At 41.9% G+C, this 24,481-nt stretch overlaps 1 protein-coding gene across 3 annotated transcripts in view; it reads left to right on the forward strand.

The window, feature by feature from the left end:
* Window positions 1-24,481, forward strand: part of Cald1 (caldesmon 1) — a 176,643-nt gene that overhangs the window by 76,493 nt on the left and 75,669 nt on the right. For all 3 annotated transcript variants that reach the window (XM_052173418.1, XM_052173421.1, XM_052173417.1), the window contains exon 3: window positions 9,899-10,010. In XM_052173418.1, coding sequence (XP_052029378.1) covers window positions 9,940-10,010 — 71 coding nt within the window. In that variant the 5' untranslated portion in view covers window positions 9,899-9,939. The remainder of the gene's footprint in view (window positions 1-9,898; window positions 10,011-24,481) is intronic.

The raw sequence follows: 24,481 nt of genomic DNA on the forward strand, positions 1-24,481 counted from the left end.
TCTCTACTCTTTCCAGGGACGGGGGTTCACCTCTCAGTATACACCTCGCCTCCCAGTTGCCTAATCTGTGAGAATCCTTGGATCATTCTATCAGAGCCAGCTCTTTCTTGACGTTTGAATTATGTCTGATAATTACATAATGCTTCTGTTATTGACAAACATATGCAGATAGAACATTCAGACTTTTTAAAATCTGTTTTAGCAAATCTGTATATTAATTTGCATCACATGGATATAGTTAGTAGAGAACCTCTATCTTTGCCTTAGGGCTAACCTCTGGCATTGACTTTTTCTAGAGTCCAAGAAAACGTCAGTACCCACAGGTTGAGTCTTACTTGGTATTAACATGTTCCTTTCAGTCTGACTCCCCTTGAGCATATTAAAGAAAAGCAACTCAAGTTTTACAGGGGACCAGATGTATGGTTTTCTACATTTTTCCTTCTATACAACTTTCAAGTTGGTCCAAGGATTTCTCCTGGTCTCTTACGTATGTGCTGTGGTTCAAGTTTACCTATTTCTCCATGTTATTTCTTGAAATGGGGTTGAATTTCCTCTTTGTACTTGAGAAGATCAAATAATGAAAATCGCAGAGATTTGAGAAACAGAAAGCATCCAAATGATGGCATTACTATTCATGGTGACACTTTAAGGTGTTACTTACAGTCATTAGACATGTTGTCTTCCCAAGTGTTCCTCTCCAAGGCCAGGAGATACAAACAGCACCATTTCACAGTCACACATTGGCCAACTTCCAGAAGGTGGAAGAGTGGTTTCAAAGACATTGCCTTGAGTAGTGTGATGGCCAATGGGTCTCCTGCTTCACAGACGGAGAATGCAGATGGAGAGAAGGTGCTTTTAATCCTGAACAGTGAGAAAGGGCAAAGTAGGTTAGCCTGCTAGCCTCTTAGAGGGCTTTGTGCTTTGAAGCCCAGTGGTTAGAGAGCAGAAAGAAATTGAGAGAGCAAGCATCCTTGGGCTGGCCATTTGCAGTCTTATTGCCATGTTACAGGTCTGGAAAAATGTGCTCTGATGACCACGTGTATTTTTTAAGTAGCACAGACTTTTGGAACAAGATGGTAAAGGTTGAGAGAAAGTTAAGTCCAAACTGTTCATTACAACCCGTTTGTTTATTTGGTTTTTAAGTCTCAAAAGAACTCTTCAGTTTGGAAAAGAGTAGAGCAACTTGATGAATCGATTTTTTTTTCCTTTTTAAGAACAAAAGTTCGTTTTCTGCAGTCATAAAGAAAACACTGTCAGATTTACTGCGGAACTACTGCAGATGTGCGTTTACATAACTTCTGAGATTCATATATAATCAAGTACCAGGGTCTTTGATTCACTTTGTAAACACTACAGTTAATAAAGTGCAGAGAGAGATGAATTGAGTATAGGAGTGTGTTTCCTATACTCAAAATGATGAAATATAGTATAAAGAGGCATTGACTAAAATGAGGTGCAACCCCTGAGAGCCTGCTCTGGGCCAGCCATGAAGGGTTTGTTTTCATATGACTAAATTATCCTTCAGTGGCCTCAGGGATGAAAATGCTTGAGAAGTAAAATATCAATAAAGTACTAAATGTCACTTAAGGAAAATGACTGATGAGCTATGGATATGATAAGATAATTAATTGTTGAAATGAGTTATGGATCCAAGGAGGTCCTCATTTGGGCATCATGATAGCGATGGAAGTTGAGTCAGGAATTGATGACTGGATCATTGATCCAGAGAGCTCATTGCAGGTAGATGGGGTAGAACTAACAAATGCATCATGTGGGAAAAACATGAAACGCATTTGAAAGCTGATCAGATGCACATCTTTAAATCTCTGATGTACTGCCAGCTTAAAAGGAAAATTAGCTATCTCTACATCATAAGATATTTTTTTAAAAAAACCTACTTTGTATCTAAATAATTTATACTTAAAAGAGAAAATATGGGTATGCCCTGCTTAGCGTTTCATCCTTACTAGACAGGAGACTAGGAATATACCCACAGCACTCTAGGGAGAAAGATGAGTCTTTGAATGTTATCTGGTCCAACTATCTCAGTTGCAGAGAAAAAAATCTCAGAGAGTTTGTTTTGTTTTGTTTTGTTTGTTTGTCTTGTTTTGTTTTCAATCTCCTAAGTTCAGGGCACTGTTTGGCAGAAGTTTATAAAGGGGACAGTTGAAGAACTCAACTAAGTAAAGATGCCCTGAGGAGCAACAATGGAGAATCTACAGGAATGTATGATAACCAGAAATCACTTGAGAGCTGTCTGATGAAGAGAAGAGTTCCTGGGCTGCAGCCACAGCCCAGCTGATATTAAAACAAATCCTTAGAATAGACAAACTATGCCCCTGACTTTCTCCCATAAAGCCCCAAATTGTGAGAACATATACAGGAAGTCAGTGATAGGCATGACCCAAGGTAGAAGCAGATAATAGACCTGCATGTATGTTAATGTATTTTCTTCTGCTTTAACAAAATGCAGGGGGATAAATGTTTATTAAAAGGGAACCGGCTTCTGCTCAGTGAAGACATCATGGTGGATGGTATCACAGTGGCTGGAGTATCTGTAGGTGAAGATCTTCTCAAAGTAAGACAAGAAACCAGAGAGCAGGAAGGGCCAGTCACACTTTTTTTTAATAGCAGCTCAAGTGGGCGATCCAGGGTCCTTTGAGACTGTCCCTAGTTCTTTTCCAACTTCAGGGTCTCATGGTCTCTGTAACCGTCTACTAAGGCCCTCCTCTTAAAGTTTCACCACCCTTTAATGTCACCATATCAAAGACCAAAGCCCTATCCAAAACGTAGCGGCAAGAGCCAGACAGAAGCTTGAAGAAATATGAGAAAGAGAAATGTAAATAAATACAGCTTCCGGGAAGGCAAACACCCCTTCACATTCCTGTTGCATTCTACTTTTAAGCATACAGTAGTGGCATGTAAATTGTGTGCTGGGTATTGTTTATATAGACACTTTTGTGGAGTTTCATTGGGTGCAAAAGTAGTTTAGGAGTTAGAGATGGATCATCAGGTAAGAGTGCTTCATGCCCTTGCAGAAGTCCATCAATATGGGCTCCCAGCACCATACTGGATACTTGCAACTCTCTGTTATTCTAGCTCCAGGAGACCCAATACCCTCTTCTGGCCTTTCTCAGTACTTGTTCTCAAGTGCACATACCATACAGAGACAAAAACTCATACACATAGTAAAAAATAAAATAAATCTTTAAAAAACTAGTTTTAAAAGGTCTTGTCTAGTGACGGACTTCCTTGCAATGGTAGACAGATGTTTACATATGAGGCTGAGGACAGAGTGAGTTAAAGAGAGAAAATTCAAGATAAAGAAGGTATGACAGGGTTGGGGTGGGCAAAAGAAAGGAGTGGGAAAGAAAGAAGGTGTGATATGAGAGAAGACACTTTTAAGACATCAAAGATATGAAACTTTAAGATACACCACCATGGTGTCATACATCTCGCTATCCCATAATACCCCACACAAAGCAGTAATAAGAGATCTTTTGTGACATGTTAGCTCTCTGATTTAAATAGACTTAAGACTGAAGGGAGGAGTGTTTTAAAGGACACTCTGATCTAAACTCCCACCGTCCAAGAATTAAATTGTAGGACATTGACCGTTCTCAGAACCGTTCAAAGGCACTCTCTGAAATAAAACAATAACTAGACTATCCTAAGAATAGTATAGTGATTAAGCACATAGGTCTGAAATTTTGTATAAAAGCTATCTCATAAATTGCCTTTTTAAACATAGCAGTGCTATGCAGTTATGGAAAGGTTTGGAAGAAGCTGAACATAGTGGTACACACCTGTAGTCCTGGATCCTGGAGGGTTAAGGCAGAAAGGTTGGCTCAAGCCAGCTTGTGCTACACAGTAAGTCTGAGACGTAGAAGACCATGTAAAAATAAGGAAACATGGGAGAAGAATAAATTCTTATTGTTAGTGAAAGAAGCCTGTCTGAAGAGGACATCAAATGGTGAATATTCTGGGACTATGACACTCTGGAAAGGCCAACGTTACAGAGGCATGAAAGGACCGAAGTTCAGGGATGGGTGAGGAGAAGAAGAGGGAGATAGAGGAGATAGATGAAGCACGGGGTTGGGGTGGAGGGTCCACGGCCATGAAGCTATTCTATATGGTGTGTGAACACATGACAGTATGCATGTCACATGATCACAGAGAGTGTTCTCTATGGACTCGAGTGTGCATTAGCATGAGGTTGTCAACTGTAACACATGTACTACAGTCCTGTGCGATATTAGAAATGAAGCATGTGTGTTTCCTGCAGCTGCTGTGACAAAGCGCCACAGTACGGGAGGTTCGGAGACTTCCCTTAAGTGCTAGGCAAGGCCAGGTTCTCTCTGAAGATGACAAGGAAGGATTTGCGCCCTTCCTCACTCTCTACCTCATGGTGTTCCCTCTGTGTCTCCAAATGACCCTTCCTCTGTCTGTGTGTCCCTTTGTACCAAATTTTCTTAAAACAAAAATAAGGACACCCTGGTATTGGAATAGGGTCAGTCTTACCTCCGCTACATCTGCCAAGACCCTGTTCCAAATAAGAAGACATTTTGAGGTGGGAGACTAGAGTTTCAATATTCTGCCTCTGTCTCTTTGTCTCTGTTTCTCCTGTCTCTGTCTCACTCTCTGCAGGGCACAATTAAACCTAACTAGGACAAGTGAGCAGGGAACAGGGAGGGAGGGGAAAGAATCTGTTCTTTCTATTTGTTCTATGCTCTGAAAAATAGAATTTATTGATCAAAAGTTTTAAAAGCTAAAAAAAAAATGGCTGAGAATCTCATATAGGATAACTCGAGTAAGCGCTCCTTGAGGGAGCCTTCCATTAGCTCCTTCAGTATCCTTGAGACTTTATCCTTACTAATGCTAAGATAGCTGGGGCAACGGCCCCGCATCCTGAGGATTTCCTCATTTCCTGTTTACTCATTCTTTGATTTCAGATGGTTTGGAATTCGCAGGGCACAGTTCTCCACAAAGGTCTCATCCTCTCATAACTGAATGCCAGGTTGGAAACCCTACCCAGGACCTTCTCCTTCTCCATGTGTACACACGTGTGCGTGGGTCCATGTGCAAGCACACATACATCTAAGACAGCCCATGCTTGCCACACATCCTGATCCATATGAAAGCAGACGTAGATTTATCCTTTTGAAAGATTTTTCTGGAAATATCTACAGTTAGGCCATAGGCCCAGAGAGAAGAATAACAACAGTTTTACGAATGTAAAACAAAATCCCATATTTCTTGGGATCAAGGAAATGTTCCATTGGTAAAATGCTTGGCATGCAGGCCTAAGGGCCTGGGTTCAGACCCCCAGCACCTGCCCAAGACGCTGGGACTGTATGTGTGATCCCATCTGAAGGGATGATCACAGGGTCCCTTGGCCTTGAGGGTCAGCTAATCTGACTGAATGGGTGAGATTTAGTTTCAATGTGAGACCTCATCTCAAAAAGCAGATAGAAAGTGATAGAGTTCCACAAAGAACTGCATAGAAGAGCAGGTCCTCATGGAACACAGTTCTTCCAAAGTACTGAACTTCATATATTTTATTCTTTTGAGTTTTTTAAGGGGGGGGTCAGGTTTTTTTGAGACAGAGTCTGTTTATGTAGCTATGGCTGACCTGAAACTCATAGAGATCCCTCTGCCTCTTCCTCCAAAGTGCTGGAACTAGATATGTACCACCACACCTAGCATGTATACTTTCTTCTTTAAATATAAATTTTAGGTATTCAAGTGATAGGGTATGAAGATTGTTAGATGTTTAAAAACATGATTTTGAAAACTAGAAATAACAATTGATCATCCCTCAATTGAATCTCAAGGAATAACATAGCTGGAATCTGAAAACACTGAGAAACATGTTTGTTTGTTTTGCTTTGGTATTATTCTAAAATATATTATTGTTAATGAACAATTTTTTTGATTTTTTAATTAAAAAATGAACATCACTATCTAGTGTGCTCATGTGCATGTGCGCATGCACACGTGCTCACACACACACACACACACACACACACTACAAAAGAACAACTTCTTGGTTAAAAGATACTAATCAGAAATTAAACTCAAGTTTTTGAGGAAAATAATCAAATTGGATTTACGAATGCAGACATACTTTCATTCCCAATCTTGAGAAGGAGATGGAGAAGAATCAGAAGTCAGACAGAGGCAGGAGGATCTCTATGAGTTCCAGGCCAGCTATGGGGGGAGAGAGGAACACAATGGAAGAGGAAGGGGGAGGGGAGGAAGAAGAAAACACACACATAAGCTTTCCCCCTACACCCTTTAGAAATGCAGGAAGAGGAAAGGAATGCTTGGGACCCTGAGGTGCTGGTGAGTTGTGGAGGAAAGGACTCAGGTCCTATGCTGCCTCTCAACCTGCACCATGAGCGCTGTAGAATCTTTAGCCAAGGAAAAGGTGGTGTGCACGTACTTCCAGAAGCCCACAGCACCAAATTCCTCCTTCATCACAGAGCAGGCCAGCTTTTAAGAAAACCCAATGTCAGAAACCTTATCAGAAAGACCAATACAGCCCTGGGTAAAGATATATCTGTCTTTGCAAGGACTATTTATTTATTAACTAAAGGAGTCCCATCATAGTTCTCTGAACAGTGTGATAGTAATCCCTGCCCCACATTTAGATTTCCCTAATTTGTCAGGACGTTCTGTCACTCACACGGATACCTCCTTTAGCTTGCTTTTTCCTCTTGTGCTCTGTCTAACTTGTGACAGATAAGAGCTTCATGGCTGCTAAATCCTCTCTGCCTGGACATTTCCCCACTCTGTTTGTTTTGAGTTACTTCCTAACCAATTTACCTGTAATGTACTCAGCACTGGCTGGGGGAAGGAGAAGAAATGAGGCATTCCTATCCGGGGACATGTGGGCTGTTTTAAGTGGGAGAATCACTTAAAATTCTACCCAGACATGGCTCCTCCTACACAGGAATAGTGTGATATAAGGGTGTCTTGCTTTAAGACCAGCCAAGAGCCATTTTCACAAATGCACCCTGCTGCCGTATAACACTCACATAAATACACACACAAACATACACACACACACATACACACACATACATACAGGCACATACAAAACATACAAACACACATACAAATAAACACATACACATATGCACACACAAACACATACACATGCAAACATATAATACAATACACACATACACATATAAACACATATCATATAAGCACAGATGCACAGACATATGCACACATATATACAAACACACATTAACACAATAAACACACACACACACACAGAGCAACTGAGAGTTAGACTATTCAATGCACAAATGTGTTTTCTTTCTACCAGATATTCACAGAACATAGTCCACAAAGGCACTGATCTAGAGTTGTATGCAGGAATACATTTTTGTGGTCCCTTATTCCCTGACTGTATCCATAGATACAGTCTATAGCCAAATCATAAGTAGCTTTTCTATGGTCAGGAAAGAAAGCTGGGATCCAAGTAAGTAATAAAAGGTAGGGAGTAAAAGGGCAGATTGAAGAAAGGATTTGTGTGAGGGAGAGCCAGCAAGGATCTTCAGCTACATTAAATGCATGGGGTTGTCAGCTTCTGTTCTGTTTACCTGTACTGCTGTTTCTACAGACCAATGCCTTTCTGATCTTCTCAGGGCTCAGGGCTCAGGGCTCGGGGCTCAGGGCTCAGGGCTCGGGCCTCAGGGCTCAGGGCTCCTTGTTCAATGCTCTTTGACCCTTCCAAGATACAGGAATAAGCATAGCTCTGGGACTGCTAAGCAGCAAATGTCTATCTAGGTTTGATAGGCAGGAGCACTAACCACCTCAGAAGGGGTGTCCCCGTTATCAAAACATTTAAAAGCAAGAACAGTTTGCTCATAGGCAGAATTCTTTCTTCCATAACTATTGCTATAGTTATAAGAAGTGGTTTTATGCAACAAAAACTATATATATATATGTATATATATACATATATATATGTATATATATACATATATATATATATATATATACATATATATATATGAATATGCATATAAAATATATACAGAATTAATATGATATGTGGGTGTCCTATAACACATACATATGCACATACATGAACACACACAGATACAAAACACACATATATAGCACACACACACACACACACAAGAAAGTAGAATTTCCCCAGCTTACTTTACCAGCTTGGTCTACTGTTCCCATGGCTGCTTCATATCCCTGCACTTGGTCAGAACAACAGACAGAAGAAAGATTTTCAGATGGTCTCATAGAAACCTTCAGATCATTTTTATTTTTTATTTTAATAATTATGGAGAGTTCAGACTAGAATGTATAGAGTTGTAGGGATGTTGGTGAGAAGGGAGTTTTTTATTTTCCTCTCTGAAACAGGTTCTCACTCTTTAGCTCAAGCTGGATTTGAACTCAGAATGCTTTTGCCTCAGTCTCTCAAGTCCTATGCCTATGAGCATGCTCTGACACATCTGGTCTGAGAAAAATCTGTTTGGTGAAATGCAAAAAGAAAACCTTGTTTCTTTCATGACTAGAAGGGATAGGGAACCCTCCTGTCAGAGTGAAACAAAACAATTGAAATTTTATTTTTAAAACTTCCAATAAAAACCCAAATCCAAGTTTCTGAAGATGCATAAAAAGTTTAATACCATAGAGGATGCATAAAGTGTGAAAAATTTCAAACATTGCATGGTTTTATTTTTGTTGGCTAAGATTTGATTTTTGTTTTTATGCACTATAAAAGTGGTGAGGGCAAAACCCTCCTTTGCCAATTTATTTCAGATTCTTTTTTTTTTTCCTGAAATCTTTTCCAAACAAAGATTCCATCCTATGATGGTTCTGGGGTTTTGTTTGCCACACCGATTTGCTTGCTCTGGACAAATGGCTCAGATCATCTTCATAGAAGGCGCTGGAAAGTATTTTTGTGAGCTGAGTGCAGCCCGAGCGAGCGCCTAGGAATCCAGAGGAAGTGGAGGCCTCCTGCTCTGCACAGGAAACAATCTTCCAGCACAGCACGCCTTAAATGCCAGATTCCAGGCTGGTTTAACTAACCACTGACAGCTCTGTAAACAAAGCGGGGACAGGAGCCCACTTCCCCTTTCCTGGGAGTCATTTTGGGTTTAGGGGCCGAAGGGAGATTCTGGAATATTTGACTGCATGGCACAGATACACAGTGGAAGCAGGCTCAGCATCTGAAGAGCTGGAAATTCTTCCAGAATCAAAGTCCTCTCGGAGGAGGTAGGAAAGGGTCAAATGGTTGGATTAGATATGGAGAGAGCCGGGATTTTTGAGCTCTGAAGACAGCTTGATCAAAACTTTGCTGCCTTCTAAAACACTGCTTTCTGGAGATTTTGTTTTTCTCCTATGATTTCTGCATACTTTGAAGAAAAAAAAACAGTGCTGTCTTCCAGAATATGCAAACGATGCCTGCATGCAGCACTGTCTGATTTTTCCTTTCTTCTGTCTGCCCCTACACACACACACACACACACACACACACACACTTCTTTTCTTGCCTGTTTTCCTCTCTGTCTTTATTTCCCCCGTCTGTGTTGTTCTTTGTTCATTTGGGTCTAAGTGTCGTCTGGAGTTCAGCGAGTCACAAAGGGCTGGATCATCCAGCCGAGGTTGTGCGATCAATATTTCTGTCTCCTGAGATTCCTTCTTACTTTTTAAATGTAATCTGTGCTCTTATTTACTTTAATAGCTTTAAAAATGAAGGTGCAGTCTGTTTGGGGTCAGAAATTGACCACTGGTTGCTTTAGTAGTGTTGTAAGGTATTTTTCTTAAAAATAAAGAAAAGAGGATGGGGTGAAATGGGAGGGACTAATACAGGGGCTGGTGACTCCTTGGTAATCCTGACTCTGCCTCCTTCCTTTAGATCAAGATAGCATCTGGGCTCCCTAAACCCGAAACCTCACTATGGATGATTTTGAACGTCGCAGAGAACTCAGGAGACAAAAGAGGGAGGAGATGCGGTTGGAAGCAGAGAGGTAAGGACCCAGGTTGACATTACATACATTATCAGCAACCTTGTTTTCTGATCACAATGACTCTGCCCTCTGAAGGGCCAAATGTGGCCACATCGCAAGCTATTTGTAAAAACAGTTAGGGATGTTAAGTATTTTTCCTGCTAAAAGTCTAAATTTTGCATTAAGAAAAGAAAACACATTTCAAGAAAAATGGAGATCAGAGAAGAATCAGATAATTGTATATTTATGGAGACTGGACATTGTAGAATTTGTAATTGTAAAAGAGAATGCATGAACATAAAGGCTTAAAATAACACTGAAATGACAGAAAATGCCTAACATTGGCTACCAGAAGCAGTCAGCAGGCCCCAGATGAGTCTTATTTCGGATTTGATTCTTATTAGAAAAGTGCCTTCACCTGACCATCTGAATCAGAACGCTCACTACCAAGGTCTGAGTTACCGAGGAGGGTGTGGAGACAGTTGGGAGCCACCTTAACATGTGAAGAAGCCTTTGAGGTGTCGACTTAGGGGAAGGTTGGACAAAGGAAGCATTGACCTGTGACATAGAGAGTGGAAATGTGCATCTTAGCATTCAGGCCTCAGATGGAAGGACAGTGGCCTCTAACGTGGCTTAGGTCAGTAGTTCAAGGTAGGCATACCAAGTAGTTGCCAGGAGAGAAAAGCCCCACAGTTTTGCATGCCAGACACAAAGCATGATGGGTACAAATGACCCTACCACAGCCCTGCAGAACAAAACTGAAAACCTAAACTTGTAATAAAAAGTGCCAGGGTCTCATGGTCTACTATTCTACTGACTTGCATGAAGGATCCAAAGGTGAGAAGTCTGGATGAGCATGGCTGTCGGTGGGGTGTCTCCACGTGTGCTTGTTGCACTGTGGACTAAGGATCACAGCATGGCTCTGCCACTTAGGAGCTATGTAGCTTTGAGCAAGTGGCCTCTCTTTAAGTCATGGCTGTCTTATATAAAATCAGCGTACTATCTACATCTAATCCTACTTCTGTGGTTGTCATGAAGATGATTAAATTTATAAATGACCTTAGCCTGTAGCTGACACATTGAATTACTAATGCGACAGCATTACTAATAGCTGTTGTTATTATTTTTAATAACAATCCTATCTAAGCAGTAAGCATCAGCTATATAGCTGGAAGTAAACATGAATGCCGAGAGAAGGAAAGACTAGCATCACCCTGGGATGATAAACTACTCACAGAAATTGTGTTGGGAGTTGCCATAGCTGTGGAAGAAGTAATAGTGGAGATACAAAAAAACGGAAGCAGTCTAAAAAAACAGAAGAGGGGATAAAATAAAAGGAGGAAGGGAGGGACAGAGGGGAATGCATCCAACATAGAATATGTATCTATCCAAATTTAAAGTAATAGTTAATAAATAAAAATTTAAAGCACACAAAACTACGGAAATGGCAAAAAGACCAGTGGCTGCCGGGAGCTGGAGAGGGGTGAGGGAGGAGGACACAGGCAGAGCATGGGATGTTAGACCCGCAAAACCACCCGTGAGATGGTATGATGGCAGACGGATGCCATTGTGATGGAACTCAATGCAACGACAGAACCAGAGTGGAATGGCATGTGACTGTACCTACGCCACCCACAGTAACAAGTGCACCACTGTGTATGGGATGCTAACAATGACAGGGGCTGTGGCTGGGGAGGGGACAGGGGAGCATGGGAACACTGTCATTTCCACTCAACTTCTCTGTGAACCTAAAGTTACCATGAGGAATACAGTTTATCAATAGAAATGATGGGGTGGGATAGGAGAGGCCGACTAGGGGAGAAAATGAGACAAGTAGAGCTCAGGGGAGAGAGAATCTGTTGCAGGCAACTTGAGGAAGGACATCTTAGGACCCTCACTAGGGAGTTACATGGGATGAGAGTGTGGTGGTAAAAACTAGGTACAGTAGACTGAGATATAGAGACGTGATAGATTTGGTATCAGAAAAGTCACTGGGAGGAAAGAGATCCCATGTGGCAATTAGCAAGCCTGTCAAGAGCAGAGAAAACTCAAAGTCTGAAGACTCTAAGCTCCAGTTTTGAATGACTATAGTAAATTAACCTAAAATAGAGCAGTTCCAAGGTTCAGAGCTACAGGTACCTCCATCCTTTCTCCACACATTTTTATCAGGCACCGCCAAGAAAAGTCTCTGCCTCGTCTCCAGCAGAGAAAGGTGAGAAAACTCTGGCCTTGGTTGTCACAGTCATAGTGTTGAATTTCAGGTAGAAACCACGTCAGCATGGGGATTTTCCCCAGATGTTAGAAGATAGGAAACTTGGATTTTTATTTGAAAGAAGAGAAAAATCTTATAAGAAAGGTCAATTGGGTCAAACCCATTGTCGTGGCAATAAAAAAAGCCGAAGTCATATCCCCCAAAAAGTCAATATGAAAGGGTAAGAAGTCATAAAGGCATAATGGAAACTTATCACAGGGAGAAAAATAGCAGAGAGATGGAGACCCAGGGAAGGGTTAGACCTGGAATGGAGAGGACATTAAAGGCATGTGGACACCACCCAGACAGGAGGACACACCTCTTACTTCCTCTGCTTAAAGCACTTGGGTTCTCCTGGATTCCTGAGCTCTCAGTCTACCCGGCAAATGTCTGCCGAGAACTAACCAAGACGAAGTGTCTGAACAGAGACGGAGAGATGAAGGTGATCGCAGATAAACACTTCTGTATCTCAGAGAATTGTGGGAAACAAGAGTACAGAAGATGGAGGAGCAGAGGTGTAGCCTAAAGAGTGCTGGGGCTAGAGGGATGGCAGAGCAGAGAGTGAGCACCGCATTAGACGGAGTTCTGCATCTACAGCCAGTAAGAGAAGCATCTCACAGTGGTGTAAGCCGGACCGGGACTTAGAGTCAATGAGCCTTATTTTCTCTTGGCCAGAACTCTTAAGAACTGACCACACAGCCGCTCCATTCATGCTTTCCAGGACGAAAGCATGGTGGTGATGTGTGAACAAGGATTTATCTTCTGTGAATGTTGGTTGTAGAAAGCCTGTGTACCAAAGCTCAATTAGGCTCCTAATAACACAAATGTATCCAAATATTGTTAACCAGCATTTCCGTCTACATTTCTGCTTGTGCTTATCAGTGGCCCTATGTTTGTACTGGCTTTACCTGTTCGTGTTTCAAGGGCCACTGTATAGGTCTGCTGTGCTGGAATTAGGTCAAGCCCATTAGCATTTGGTAAAATGATCATTATAGCAGTAGTGAAAGTCAGACTTTACAGTCCAGCAAGCTCTCATGGCCAGTTCAGGGTGTGTCCAGGAAACAGATGGCCAAACCAGGAATCAAGAGCTATCTAAAATCATAGTTCAGATCTCAGGACAAAGGGCATGCAAGACCTTAGGCAAGTCCCTTCCTCTTCCTTTAACTCCAGACCCTGGCTTCCTTTGTCACAGGAATGAGTGCTTTCTCAGGGGAATCAGAGGTCATTTCCTCTTGTTCGTAATAGGTCGGGATATTTCTTGATTTGAAATCAAATAAGTAATACAGAATCTTACATTTTGAAAAAAAAAAGGTAGTTCTAAGGTCCTATAAAATATACCTAGGGCCAGGCAGGGGAAGACTTAACTGTCGTCTGGATATGGAGAATAAAAAGAAGTCATGCCAGCTTTGGAATGGCAGGAGGATAAATGCAGATAGAGCTGTTCCAGGGTAGAGGCTGCAGAAGCACTCGTTTCTTCTCAACACATTTTATCACGCATCTCTTTTGTTCTATGCTCTGTTGGGGGCAGAGGGCTGGCTATTTCCTTCAGGGTTGGAATATTTGACCAGCATATTCAGGCTTTCGCTTCAATCTCCAGCACCATAAAAACAGATAAATAAATGAAGTGTTATAACGAATGCACATCTACATATAGAAAGAGTATCTATAAAGTGCAAGGTTCTATACAGACCTATAGAGACCAACAGTTACCTGAACGGAGTCAGGAAGGTCACATTAGATTAGAGAGGTCTTGACCAAAAGCATAAGAAAGATATTTTGATTGACAGAAGGGAATCTGTGCATAACCAGAGAAAATCCCTAATGTAATGTTTCTAAGCAAAAGGCATTGTGTGGATGCATTTCAAGTTCAATAGCATTTTAGTCAATTGCCTGTTTGAGCAAATGAAGAGGTAAATAGATATTTACTTTTGCTGCTTTTATTCTCTACTAGCCTCATGGGAATAAACAGATGGCCACATTTATTCTGCTTCTCTTTCTGTTTCTGGGTTTTACTTCATACACAAACACACATACACACGTATGCACACACACACACACACACACACACACACACACTCCGCTGGCAACTCTGGCTTTCTCGGGGCAACATTCTCATCATCACAAATCTGGAGCCACCTGTGTCACTTCCTTTACATCGGCCTGGACTTTCTGTGCTGAGTGTGGGTACACAAGGCATTTAGGGAAGGATCTATACTTTTGCAGACGCATTTTTTCCTACTTTAGTACAGAGATGTTCTAGACCTTTGAAATGTATTCGGTAAATGGAGACTAATAACAGCACAGCAGTAAACATAGCTGGAAGGCATAAGAACATAAATACAGATGTATAGGTAGATATGTATGTTCTATAACAGCAGCTATCAATCTATGGCTTGTAACCCCTTTGGGGACTGCAAAACCCTTTCACAGGGGTCACATATCAGATGTCCTGCATAGCACATATTTACATTATGATTCATAACAGTAGCAAAATGACAATTATGAAGTGGCAATAAAATAATTTTATGGTTGTGGGGGTCACCACAACATGAGCAACTGCTTTAAGAGGTCACAGCATTAGGAAGTTTGAGAACCACTGTTCTATATAAATGAAGGAACACTAAGAGGCATCATGATCAAAGATTGTAAGCTTATCAATTATGGTCCTAGGCTTTGGCAGTAGGACCTGTGGTATCAATCCTAGGCCTATCCCATAAGGCTGAGCACTGTTAAGATGACCAATCTTTCCAATTTTCTGCTTGCCCCTGTATTAAATGACGGCAATGAAAGTAACCACTTCATGGATTCTTAGAGGACGAGGAGAGATAAGGAAGCATTAACACAGTGCTTAGCATTTTACATCAGTAGATATCACTGTTAATGATTATGAGTTCATTTGATTCTCTGCAACACACAACCTAAAAAATTAACATTATAATAGTAATTTCTCAGGGAAGGTGAGTGGCCTTCTGAGAAGAAGGAAGCCAGGATTTGCTATTTTGTGAAGACGGGTGAGTGAGTTTGATGGATGTCAAGGTTCTATTGGGCAAAAGAGGCAACAAGAGTTCACACCAAGCCGTTCTCTCACACTTAGCGGACCAGAGTCTGAGCTCCGGTGTTTCTCCCAAGAAACAACCCTCAGTGGTGCTTCTGTCTGGGCACAGATCCTTGGTGGCCCCACTCTGTGTCCGACTCCCTCTGCACCAAGCAGAGAGCCAGGGCTCTCACTTTTCAAGCTATGAACTCACTACATTCCCGGCATACGCTATCCACACCCAGCGGCATCTCCTCTTTCCATCAGAAGAAAGGCCTCTATTGTAGAATTGTTATCAGATTCCAAGGCTTGGAGACATAAATAAAGGGAAAGAAAACATGCTAGCTGTTTTCATCAGTAATACATTTTTATGGGCTTCTGAAATATCCCGATGATTAGACATTTGAAAGTAAATATTTTTACTGCTCTAGAAAAACAAGCAAGTTTTAAAAATCCATTTGATCCACCAAAATCCCCTTCTAGAGCTGTACCATTGATGTTTTTCCCCCATGATTTAATACCAAGGCCCATCGACAGTTAAACTACAGACAAGGACACATGAAAACACTTATTCAGAATGCTTAGATCATGACCTTGAGTCTCAAGTACAAGTCTTTAAAAATACATTTTAAGATGTCTGAGCAGAACATTATTTTCCATTAGGAAGTTAAATGAAACATTCTTTTGAAACTGTATAAATCATTAAGGTACTTACATTTGCCCAAAAAAGTTCTCTTAGAAGATTGATTACTCCAAAAAGAAGAAAAAGAACAGAAACAGGGGGTGGGGGGTGGGACAAGGCTTTGGTATTGAATTTTGTTTCTGTATTTCCTATTAAAGTTCTTTTAGTTTGAAGGCTACTTAAAAACACTTCTTAGAGTTTTATGCATATGTCTTATGGCCAGAAGAGAATGCTGGATCCCCTGAAGCTAGAGGAACAAGAGCCACACAACTAGCTTTCTGGGAAGAAAAGTCAGGTCCTCTGGAAGAACAGCAAGGCAAGCCAATTTTTTTTTTACATGAGTCTAGTTGTATCATTTATTCAGATGATCTAAAAGCTTTAGCAAATTACTTTAAAGGTATCGTCTCCTGTAGGAGATCGTGCTAGAAGTCCCAGCTCTCCTGATTGACAGTGTGTCCCATTACATATCTCTCTAAGTAACAAGACTTCAGAATGAAAATGGTTTGATTCCTCCTATTTTGGTTTTGTGGTCATGAGCTGGGGAATGAGAAAACATAAGACATTCTTAGAACAACACAACACAAAATATGCATACATATGGATCCTGAGATGTTACAGTGAACTTTAGGAACAGATTGACATGATTCAAGTGGTTCTGAAGACACCGCTATGGCCGGTAAGCAGGGGCAAGCCATCTTAACCATGAGCTACCTCTCCAGACCGCTTTTATGCATATTTAAAAATGTCTCGTTTCAGTCTAACTTGGGTGTAGGGAAATGGACAAAGCTAGATACTCTCCAGTCGTCGCAGGTGATTACAGTGTGAACCACCCCCTTCAGGCTCATGCATTTGAACACTTCATCTCCAGCTGGTGGAGCCATTTGGGAAAGTTGTAGAACCGTTTCGGATGTGAGGCCTAGCTGGCAGAACGTGGACATGGGGCAGGGCTTGAGAGTAACAGACCAGCATCTTGTCTCTGCCTCTTGACCCCTTGGGATGAGCAACCTGACACTCCCACTGCCACAGGCTGGATCTGGCTCCACTCTCACGCCTTTCCTGGCCTGATGATTTGCATTCCCTAAACCATGAGCCAGAAGAAAACCTCCTCTCTTAGGTCACCCGGGGTTCTCTTTATTTGTATCTAGCCACAAAAGAACAAAGTTCACCCACTCATGCCTAATCTCTTCCTTCCTTCCCCTCTCCCTTTTCTAGATTGACAGTATCTTCTCACACCGCCGCCCCCATCCACTCCTAATAATGTGACCCATTTAGACCAATTGATACTAACCTTGCAATTCTTTTTTTTCACATTATAATCTCTCTCTCTCTCTCCCTCTCTCTCTCTCTCTCTCTCTCTCTCATATTTTATTTACATTTCAAATGTTATCCCCTTTCTTGGTTTCCCCTCCAAAAACACCCTATCCCATCCCCCTCCCCTCCCCCTGCTCACCAACCCACCCACTCCTGCTTCCCTGTCCTGGTATTGCCCTATACTGGGGCATCGAGCTTTCTCAGGACCAAGGGCCTCTTAAAAGTACCCTACGCTGTGGTGCTTAGTGAAGCATCTGAACGCAAGGCTGTACCTAAGCAGCATGTGTTCAGCCACTACGCCTCAAGCTGTCCTTGGTGTTCTTTAGAGACAGGGTTTCTCTGTGTGGCTCTGACTGCCCTGGAACTCACTTTGTAGACCAGGCTGGCCTCAGACTCACAGAGATCCACCTGCCTCAGCTTCCTGAGTGCTTGGGATTAAAGGCATTCCCCATCATCATCCAGCTTAGGAATTGAAATTCTTAAGAGCCTGACATCCTGGTTTCAACTGGAAAAAAAAAATCTGGCACATAAGCTAATCAAAATCCTCAAAACACTAGTAAATTTGTCTTTACAGCTATATATGATGTTTATAGGAAACCAATCCTGAGTCCTCTGGGGAAAGGGCAGAATGGTGTGGTGTTCATGTATGTTCTTTATATTTTTTAAATAATTTTTGCCTTATGAAATTATAATTTTGCTTTTTCACATTATTTAATTTGTGTCTTCAATACTATCACAGCAATAATGAAAGTTTCTCAGAAGCATCGTGTGTGTGTGTGTGTGTGTGTGTGTGTGTGTGTGTGTGTGTAAAATAAAAGTTCTGTGTCTGATTTTTATAAAATGATTTTGGAACATTTTATTTCAAAATACTGCTTTGCCTGTTTTAATCGTGGAAAGTAGTTATACATAAGATACTGTGATATAGACAGAGGGGCTCTAACTCATTGTACTGCAGACCCCGATGAACTCATAACTCCACTTTGGAGCCAGCACATTTGCAATGCCACCGATTCCCTCTGAGGTCTCCTCTCCAGTGCCTTCCTTTGGCTGCTCCACTCAGGTAGGTAGACAGAGCCCTGAATAATTCATTAAGTTAAAGCAACATTCTGAATGAGGTCACTTGACTTTAAGTGATTGCTTTGAGAAAGTGTATTGTGAGACCCTCAAAAGATTGCCACTAGACCAGTGTTTCTCAACCCATGGCTCAAGATCCCTTTGGGGGGTCAAATGACACTTTCACAGGGGTCACCAAGACCACCAGAAAACACAGATATTTACATTGTGATTCATATCAATAGTAAAGTATAGTTATGAAGCAACAAGGAAAATGATTTTACGGTTGGGGGTCCCCACAACATGAGCTACTGTATAAAAGGGTCACAGCATTAGGAAGGTTGAGAATCACTACTCTCAGATAAAGATGTTAATGACTGCCTATTTGCTTGAGACTGCTTGGAGACTTGCCTTTCTAAATGCATAGGTTCAAAGAATTCATATGTTGTCTCCTGCTGGGAACACGAATGAAGTATTCTGTTCTATAAACAAAAAATTCTCATCGAAAGACAGAAAAAAAAATGTAATGAAAACTATCACATTCTTATATCAAGTCCATCCCTTTGAATGTCCTCACTGACCAGAATGTCTGAGAGATTCATATTTGCAGCTGTCATTTGGCCAGCCGGAAATAGCAGGCAGGAATGGTGGTAGAATATTCCAGAATATTATTAAGGGAACTCTCACTCAGTTGCTTGGGAGTGTTCTAGGGAGGTTTTGAGGTTATCATCATGGAGGTCCAGAAGAGTGCTGCAGGTCAGTACCCTGGGGCTGGAAGACGCATCTGTGTTGTGGATCCCCACTCGTCTGGGAAGAAGGTGAAGGAGTCATGAACAGTCTTTGTGAGTCTCATTAGACCCTGGCTCCTGTTTGCTGAGCCATGAAGTGTTCTTGAGCAGTCTTAGAGACATACTTAAGCTTGTCAAAACTCTGCGTTAATTTGGACACCTCTGATGCTGAATTCTTAACTATTTATAGCAGGACTGTAGGACAGTGTAACTTGGAACTATATATAAATAAAGGATTTGATTAACATGTGAACTATGTAAGCTACATTCCAAGGCTTCGTTTCTAAACACCAGAGAACACAACTTAGTAAACACTTAAAAATGACTGTAGAAACATTCACTTGGATTGAAAAACTATCTTCCTGATCATAAGTAATTTTTCCTTTGTTTGTTTCTTTAACACACACTTGATGCTTCTGTTGGTCTGGTGAAAGTTAACAGGTATGCTTGCATAGTTTTCAAGACAGTATTTCCATTAAAGTGTGTGTGTGTGTGTGTGTGTGTGTGTGTGTGTGTGTGTGAATTTATTCATTTATACTGGCTGCTTCTAGTTACTAAATTAGTGAGATCTCTGATACTACATTTAAGGTTAGTACTGAATGACTAAGTTTAAAATATGAGAGTGTATTTTCCATCCCAATGGCTGCCTACCTTACATACAGTTCCTTTGTTGGAATAAAAATCTTGGTAAAGTACACACCAGCCACTATAAATAGCGCTGTGCTTGTGCATTCAGGAGAGTCTCCAGAGAGTATATTTTAAACCCACATTGTTTAGAATAGGAAATTTTTCTGGTGTTCATATTTTCCGTTGTGGTGACATGGATTGTCCCCTGTCGCACATCTTCCCTGGCTCCTATCTTCCCGTGCCGCTTAGGAATCAAACTAGCAGATTCCAGAAGAATGTTCAATATGTGCTTCTCATTTGCCTATGGGTGCCTGGGAGCTCTGCACACATCTTGGGGCTCTCCAAATGAAGCCACTGAGAACTCACAGACCCACCATCTGCGACTAGGCAACAAAAGATGGCTTTCTTTCTGGACAGGGACACTCTGGGGCACGCCTGCTTAGAGGAACGGGTGTCAATTCCACTTTTGATTCCCACAGAAAGCCTTGCACTATTGGCAGGATTTTCTGGGGGAACTCAAGAGACGAATATGGGGAAATAACCAAGCAGGAAGTGAGTGAGCACACAGACAACATGAGATATGGGTTACCATGCTGGTTCATGCTACCAGGGTCATCATCAGGTCTAATTACATGGCACCTTTCCCAAGGCACCAACTGGCAGCTGTAGCACATGGGAAGCTCTGCCCACGTCTTCCTCAAACAGTTTCTGTTTCTCTAATCAACGCTGTTGTGTAAACCTTTCTTTTTTATTTTTAGTTGGGGTCCCACTCGGGGAGATGCAAGGCTTCCTCTTTATTTCTGTTTCCCTGATGAATAAGAAAAGGGCTACTGTTAAGGGGACTCATCATATGTGTGTGTGTGTGTGTGTGTGTGTGTGAGAGAGAGAGAGAGAGAGAGAGAGAGAGAGAGAGAGAGAGAGAGAGAGTGGACATAAGCTTTTTATAGCCTTCAACCCTCCTGCCTTACTATGAACACTAACCATTCCAATAACATTTTTTTCCTCTGAGCCAGTGTCTGCAGGGTATGCCCTGGCTACTCAGGGACTGTCATCCCCACAGCTGCTCAGTGGCTTCTGAACTGAACAAAATGGAAATATTTGTAAAATTAAAGACTGCAACGGGGTGGAAATTCCCAAATCTTTTAGCTCTTAGGCGGCTGACATCATGAGTGCCTAGATAGCAATGGCGTTATTACAGCTCCACACAGAGCTGGACGAAGGGGCTCTAAGGGGCCAGTTTTCCATGAGAACCATCTCAGGATTACTCATAATGACAGACTCTGGTGCTCCGCTGGTTATCGGGTTAGAAGCGAATACGCTCTTGCTTACAATCTCTAAGAAGGGGCTATAGGATGGAGCTAGAGAATATCATACTAAGTGAGGTAACCCAGACTCAAAAGGTGAATCATGGTATGCACTCACTAATAAGTGGATATTAACCTAGAAAACTGGAATACCCAAAACATAATCCACACATCAAATGAGGTACAAGAAGAAAGGAGGAGTGGCCCCTGGTTCTGGAAAGACTCAGTGAAACAGTATTCAGCAAAACCAGAACGGGGAAGTGGGAAGGGGTGGGTGGGAGGACAGGGGAAGAGAAGGGGGTTTGCGGGACTTTCGGGGAGTGGGGGGGCTAGAAAAGGGGAAATCATTTGAAATGTAAATAAATTATATCGAATAAAAAAAAAAAAAAAGAAGGGGCTATAGGTCCAAACTGTTGGACTGGGCCTCCGGAAGCAGCAAACCCACAAGCACCCAGAGGTTGTGTATAGCTCTTAGCCTTAAATATAGGCCTCATGTTCTCAACTCTTACTAAAGAAAGAAACTTTTAGTTACCAAGCTTAACTCCAGCTCCAAGGGATCTGACACCCCCTTCTGGCCTCTGTAAATACCTGCACCTCAATCTATACACAAACCCACACACAGACACATGTGCATACACATGATTTAAATGTCTTTGTTTCCTTTTTTCTAATGAGATCAGTGATGACAGGAAATATAGTGGATACAGCTTTTGAAAATCTGAGTGTTCTCATTTACAAGGTTAACACCTTCTTGGGTGGCTGATCAAATGAAGATGTGAAAAAATACCAAGGCATAAATGCCACCATATGCCCCAGCTATTTTACCCCTGGGCTTACACTCAGAGAATTCCATCCCTTCCCATAGACATATTTTCATCTCACATTTATCGTGGCTTTACTTGCTACAGCAAAGATAGTTGTCCATCAACAGATGAATAGATAATAAAAAATATATTATGAGTAGATATAAAAATTATATATCAATACAATACTGTTCAGTTCTAAAGAAAAATGAAATCACAAAACTTGCAGGAAAATGGATAGACTTATACTGATGTATTATAAAGGTCACACGATCTCAGGAAGAGAAAACCAACCAGGTTCCCCCTCAGATGTGGCATCTAGCCAATAATGGACACTCAGATGGAAACAAATGCAAGTACAAGTGCAGGATAACATGAGAGAGAACTAGAAAGGCTGGACATTAGGGGACGGAAAGGATTGAACACAGGTAATAGAGATGAGTTATGAAAGATGATATAAAGCTAATTATTCTTTTATTTCTGCCATGGATTTTTTTTGTGGGTAAGCGCATTAAAATATTTTTGAAGGAGAAGCATGGAATCCAATGCAAAACTCCACAACTCCCATTCTGAATGGCCACTGTCACTGAATTGTGTGTTTGGAGGTCTGGTTAGGTGCAGTGTATGGTGATTTGTGTGTGTGTGTGTGTGTGTTTTGTTTTGTGTGTAAAGGGTGACACAGGACAGACCTGCTTTGTGCTGAAGAGCCTTGGTGGTTCCTGTCCCTCAGATTCTTTTCTGTTGGACTTTGTGGAGAGCTGCACATTGAGTTCTGGCCACATACTGGTGTTGAAAGGAAACTCCCACTCCTCAGCCTGCTTCCTTTAGCCATCTCAGTGGCCCTCAGGCATTCCGGGTTGAGAGCAGAGAAAATGCTATCAAATGTCACACCCCACCCCCACCCCGCAGCATGTCATTTCTCAAAAATGCCTAGGACCAAAAAGCCATTTTAGCTTCTCCTTCCCTGAAGTTTGGAATGAACGGTGTGTGTGTGTGTGTGTGTGTGTGTGTGGTGAGGGGGAGCCGATCTAAAAGCCTTGAAGCAGTGAGGGATATGGTGCTGCTGTTAGAATTTACGTCGCCTAGCTTGGTGTCTGAGTGGGCGCCACCATTGAAGATGGCTCCCATGTTTGTTCACACCACTGTCCCCCTCCTGCCCAGGCCTCTTAAAACCAGCGACTAGTGGTCACCGTGAAGGTTCAGACATACACAGAGCAACTGATTCCTTTCCTTGAGTCTCATAGAACATGTTTAAGACTTTCGGATTACTACTGGCAATCTTGCATTTCTTATGTCTCCAAGAAATCTGGGACAAATGGCTAGCTAAGGTGACTGTTTGACATATCAAAGACTGGTGACTCTGGCCACCAGTCCCCGTCAGTCCCTTCTGATGAGTATCCTTAGAGAGGAGTCATCCTAGCCAACACACCCTACACTAAACCCCTTCCCTTTCCTTCCCTTTCCTTGCTTTCCTTTCCCCCAGCTTCTCTGCCCTATAGAACCCAGTTATTTTGGCAATGAGTCCTCTTAGTCCCTTGGTCCATTAGTTTCTTGGTCTTCCGCTCCTCTCTTACCCCCCACCCCTTTTCTCTTCCTCTCTTGCTCCCTCCTACCCCCTCCTTTCCTGGCTCTGGTCATTCTGCTGGCCCAGTTCAGTATGGGTCCTTCCAGATGCCCCTGGTCATGTTCTCCCTCATATCTACAATAAACCTCCTCAACCACACTTAGGACGAATCTTGTCCTCGTTTTTTTTTTCATTCAGTATCCATGTTTGTCCACATATCAAATAGAAAACAGATCCTAGATCACAAACTACATCTCCCCCAAGCCTAGCACACAACACCACATAAGTACAAATATATCTTTATTTGTACCTGGGTGTCCAGACAGAACTTGGTTAGATTTACTAAGTTACAGAAGGAGAGGCAGGAATGTTAGAACCTTAGGAGTATCCTTGGAGTAGTAACCATCGGGGTCTTTCCAGAAGTGCCTTCACTCCAGACGAGCCTTCTGGCCACTGGATTTGAGTTCTCTGTCTTTTCCTCTGGACAAATGAGAAGATGAGCAGCCTTTATCCTTCAGATTATTACTGAACTTTTTCAATGTTTAATTTTGACCGTTTGCACTCACTTAGCTGCACTGTGTGAGCAAATGACAAGAATGAAGGCACAGCCTATTTCCTTGTTTGGCTGCAGCACTTAAGCCCTTGCTTAGTATTAGCCGCAATTGGTAGCTGCATTGTAAAATCAGATAATCATCAGATTGCAGGGTTCAGACCCAAGCCTCAGGAGTCCAACAGTGAGCAAACTGTATAATCAAAGCTTTCGCTAATGAAAGGCCATGCATGTGGTTGGGAGCAGTGAGGTGCTCCAGCTAATCCCAGGAGAATGGGAAGGGGCACGTGATGAACGGATAACTTCAAGTTAGTATTTACCAACCCCTTCAGAAATAGAAAATGTCTAACGTGAGAGTTGGGTCTATGGTTTAAACTCCAAACAGTGTATTGTTTTCTAGTGTTGGGAAATTATGATGGACCAGGAAAGAAAGGAACAAGAGAAAAAGAGCAATGCCCTAGAACTACAATCTAAAAAAATCAATTTGTGCAGATCTTATTTTTAGTAAGAAACACTTTTTTTCCC

Source organism: Apodemus sylvaticus, chromosome 2 (genome assembly GCF_947179515.1).
Source record: "Apodemus sylvaticus chromosome 2, mApoSyl1.1, whole genome shotgun sequence".
In the NCBI taxonomy this organism is placed as follows: domain Eukaryota; kingdom Metazoa; phylum Chordata; class Mammalia; order Rodentia; family Muridae; genus Apodemus; species Apodemus sylvaticus.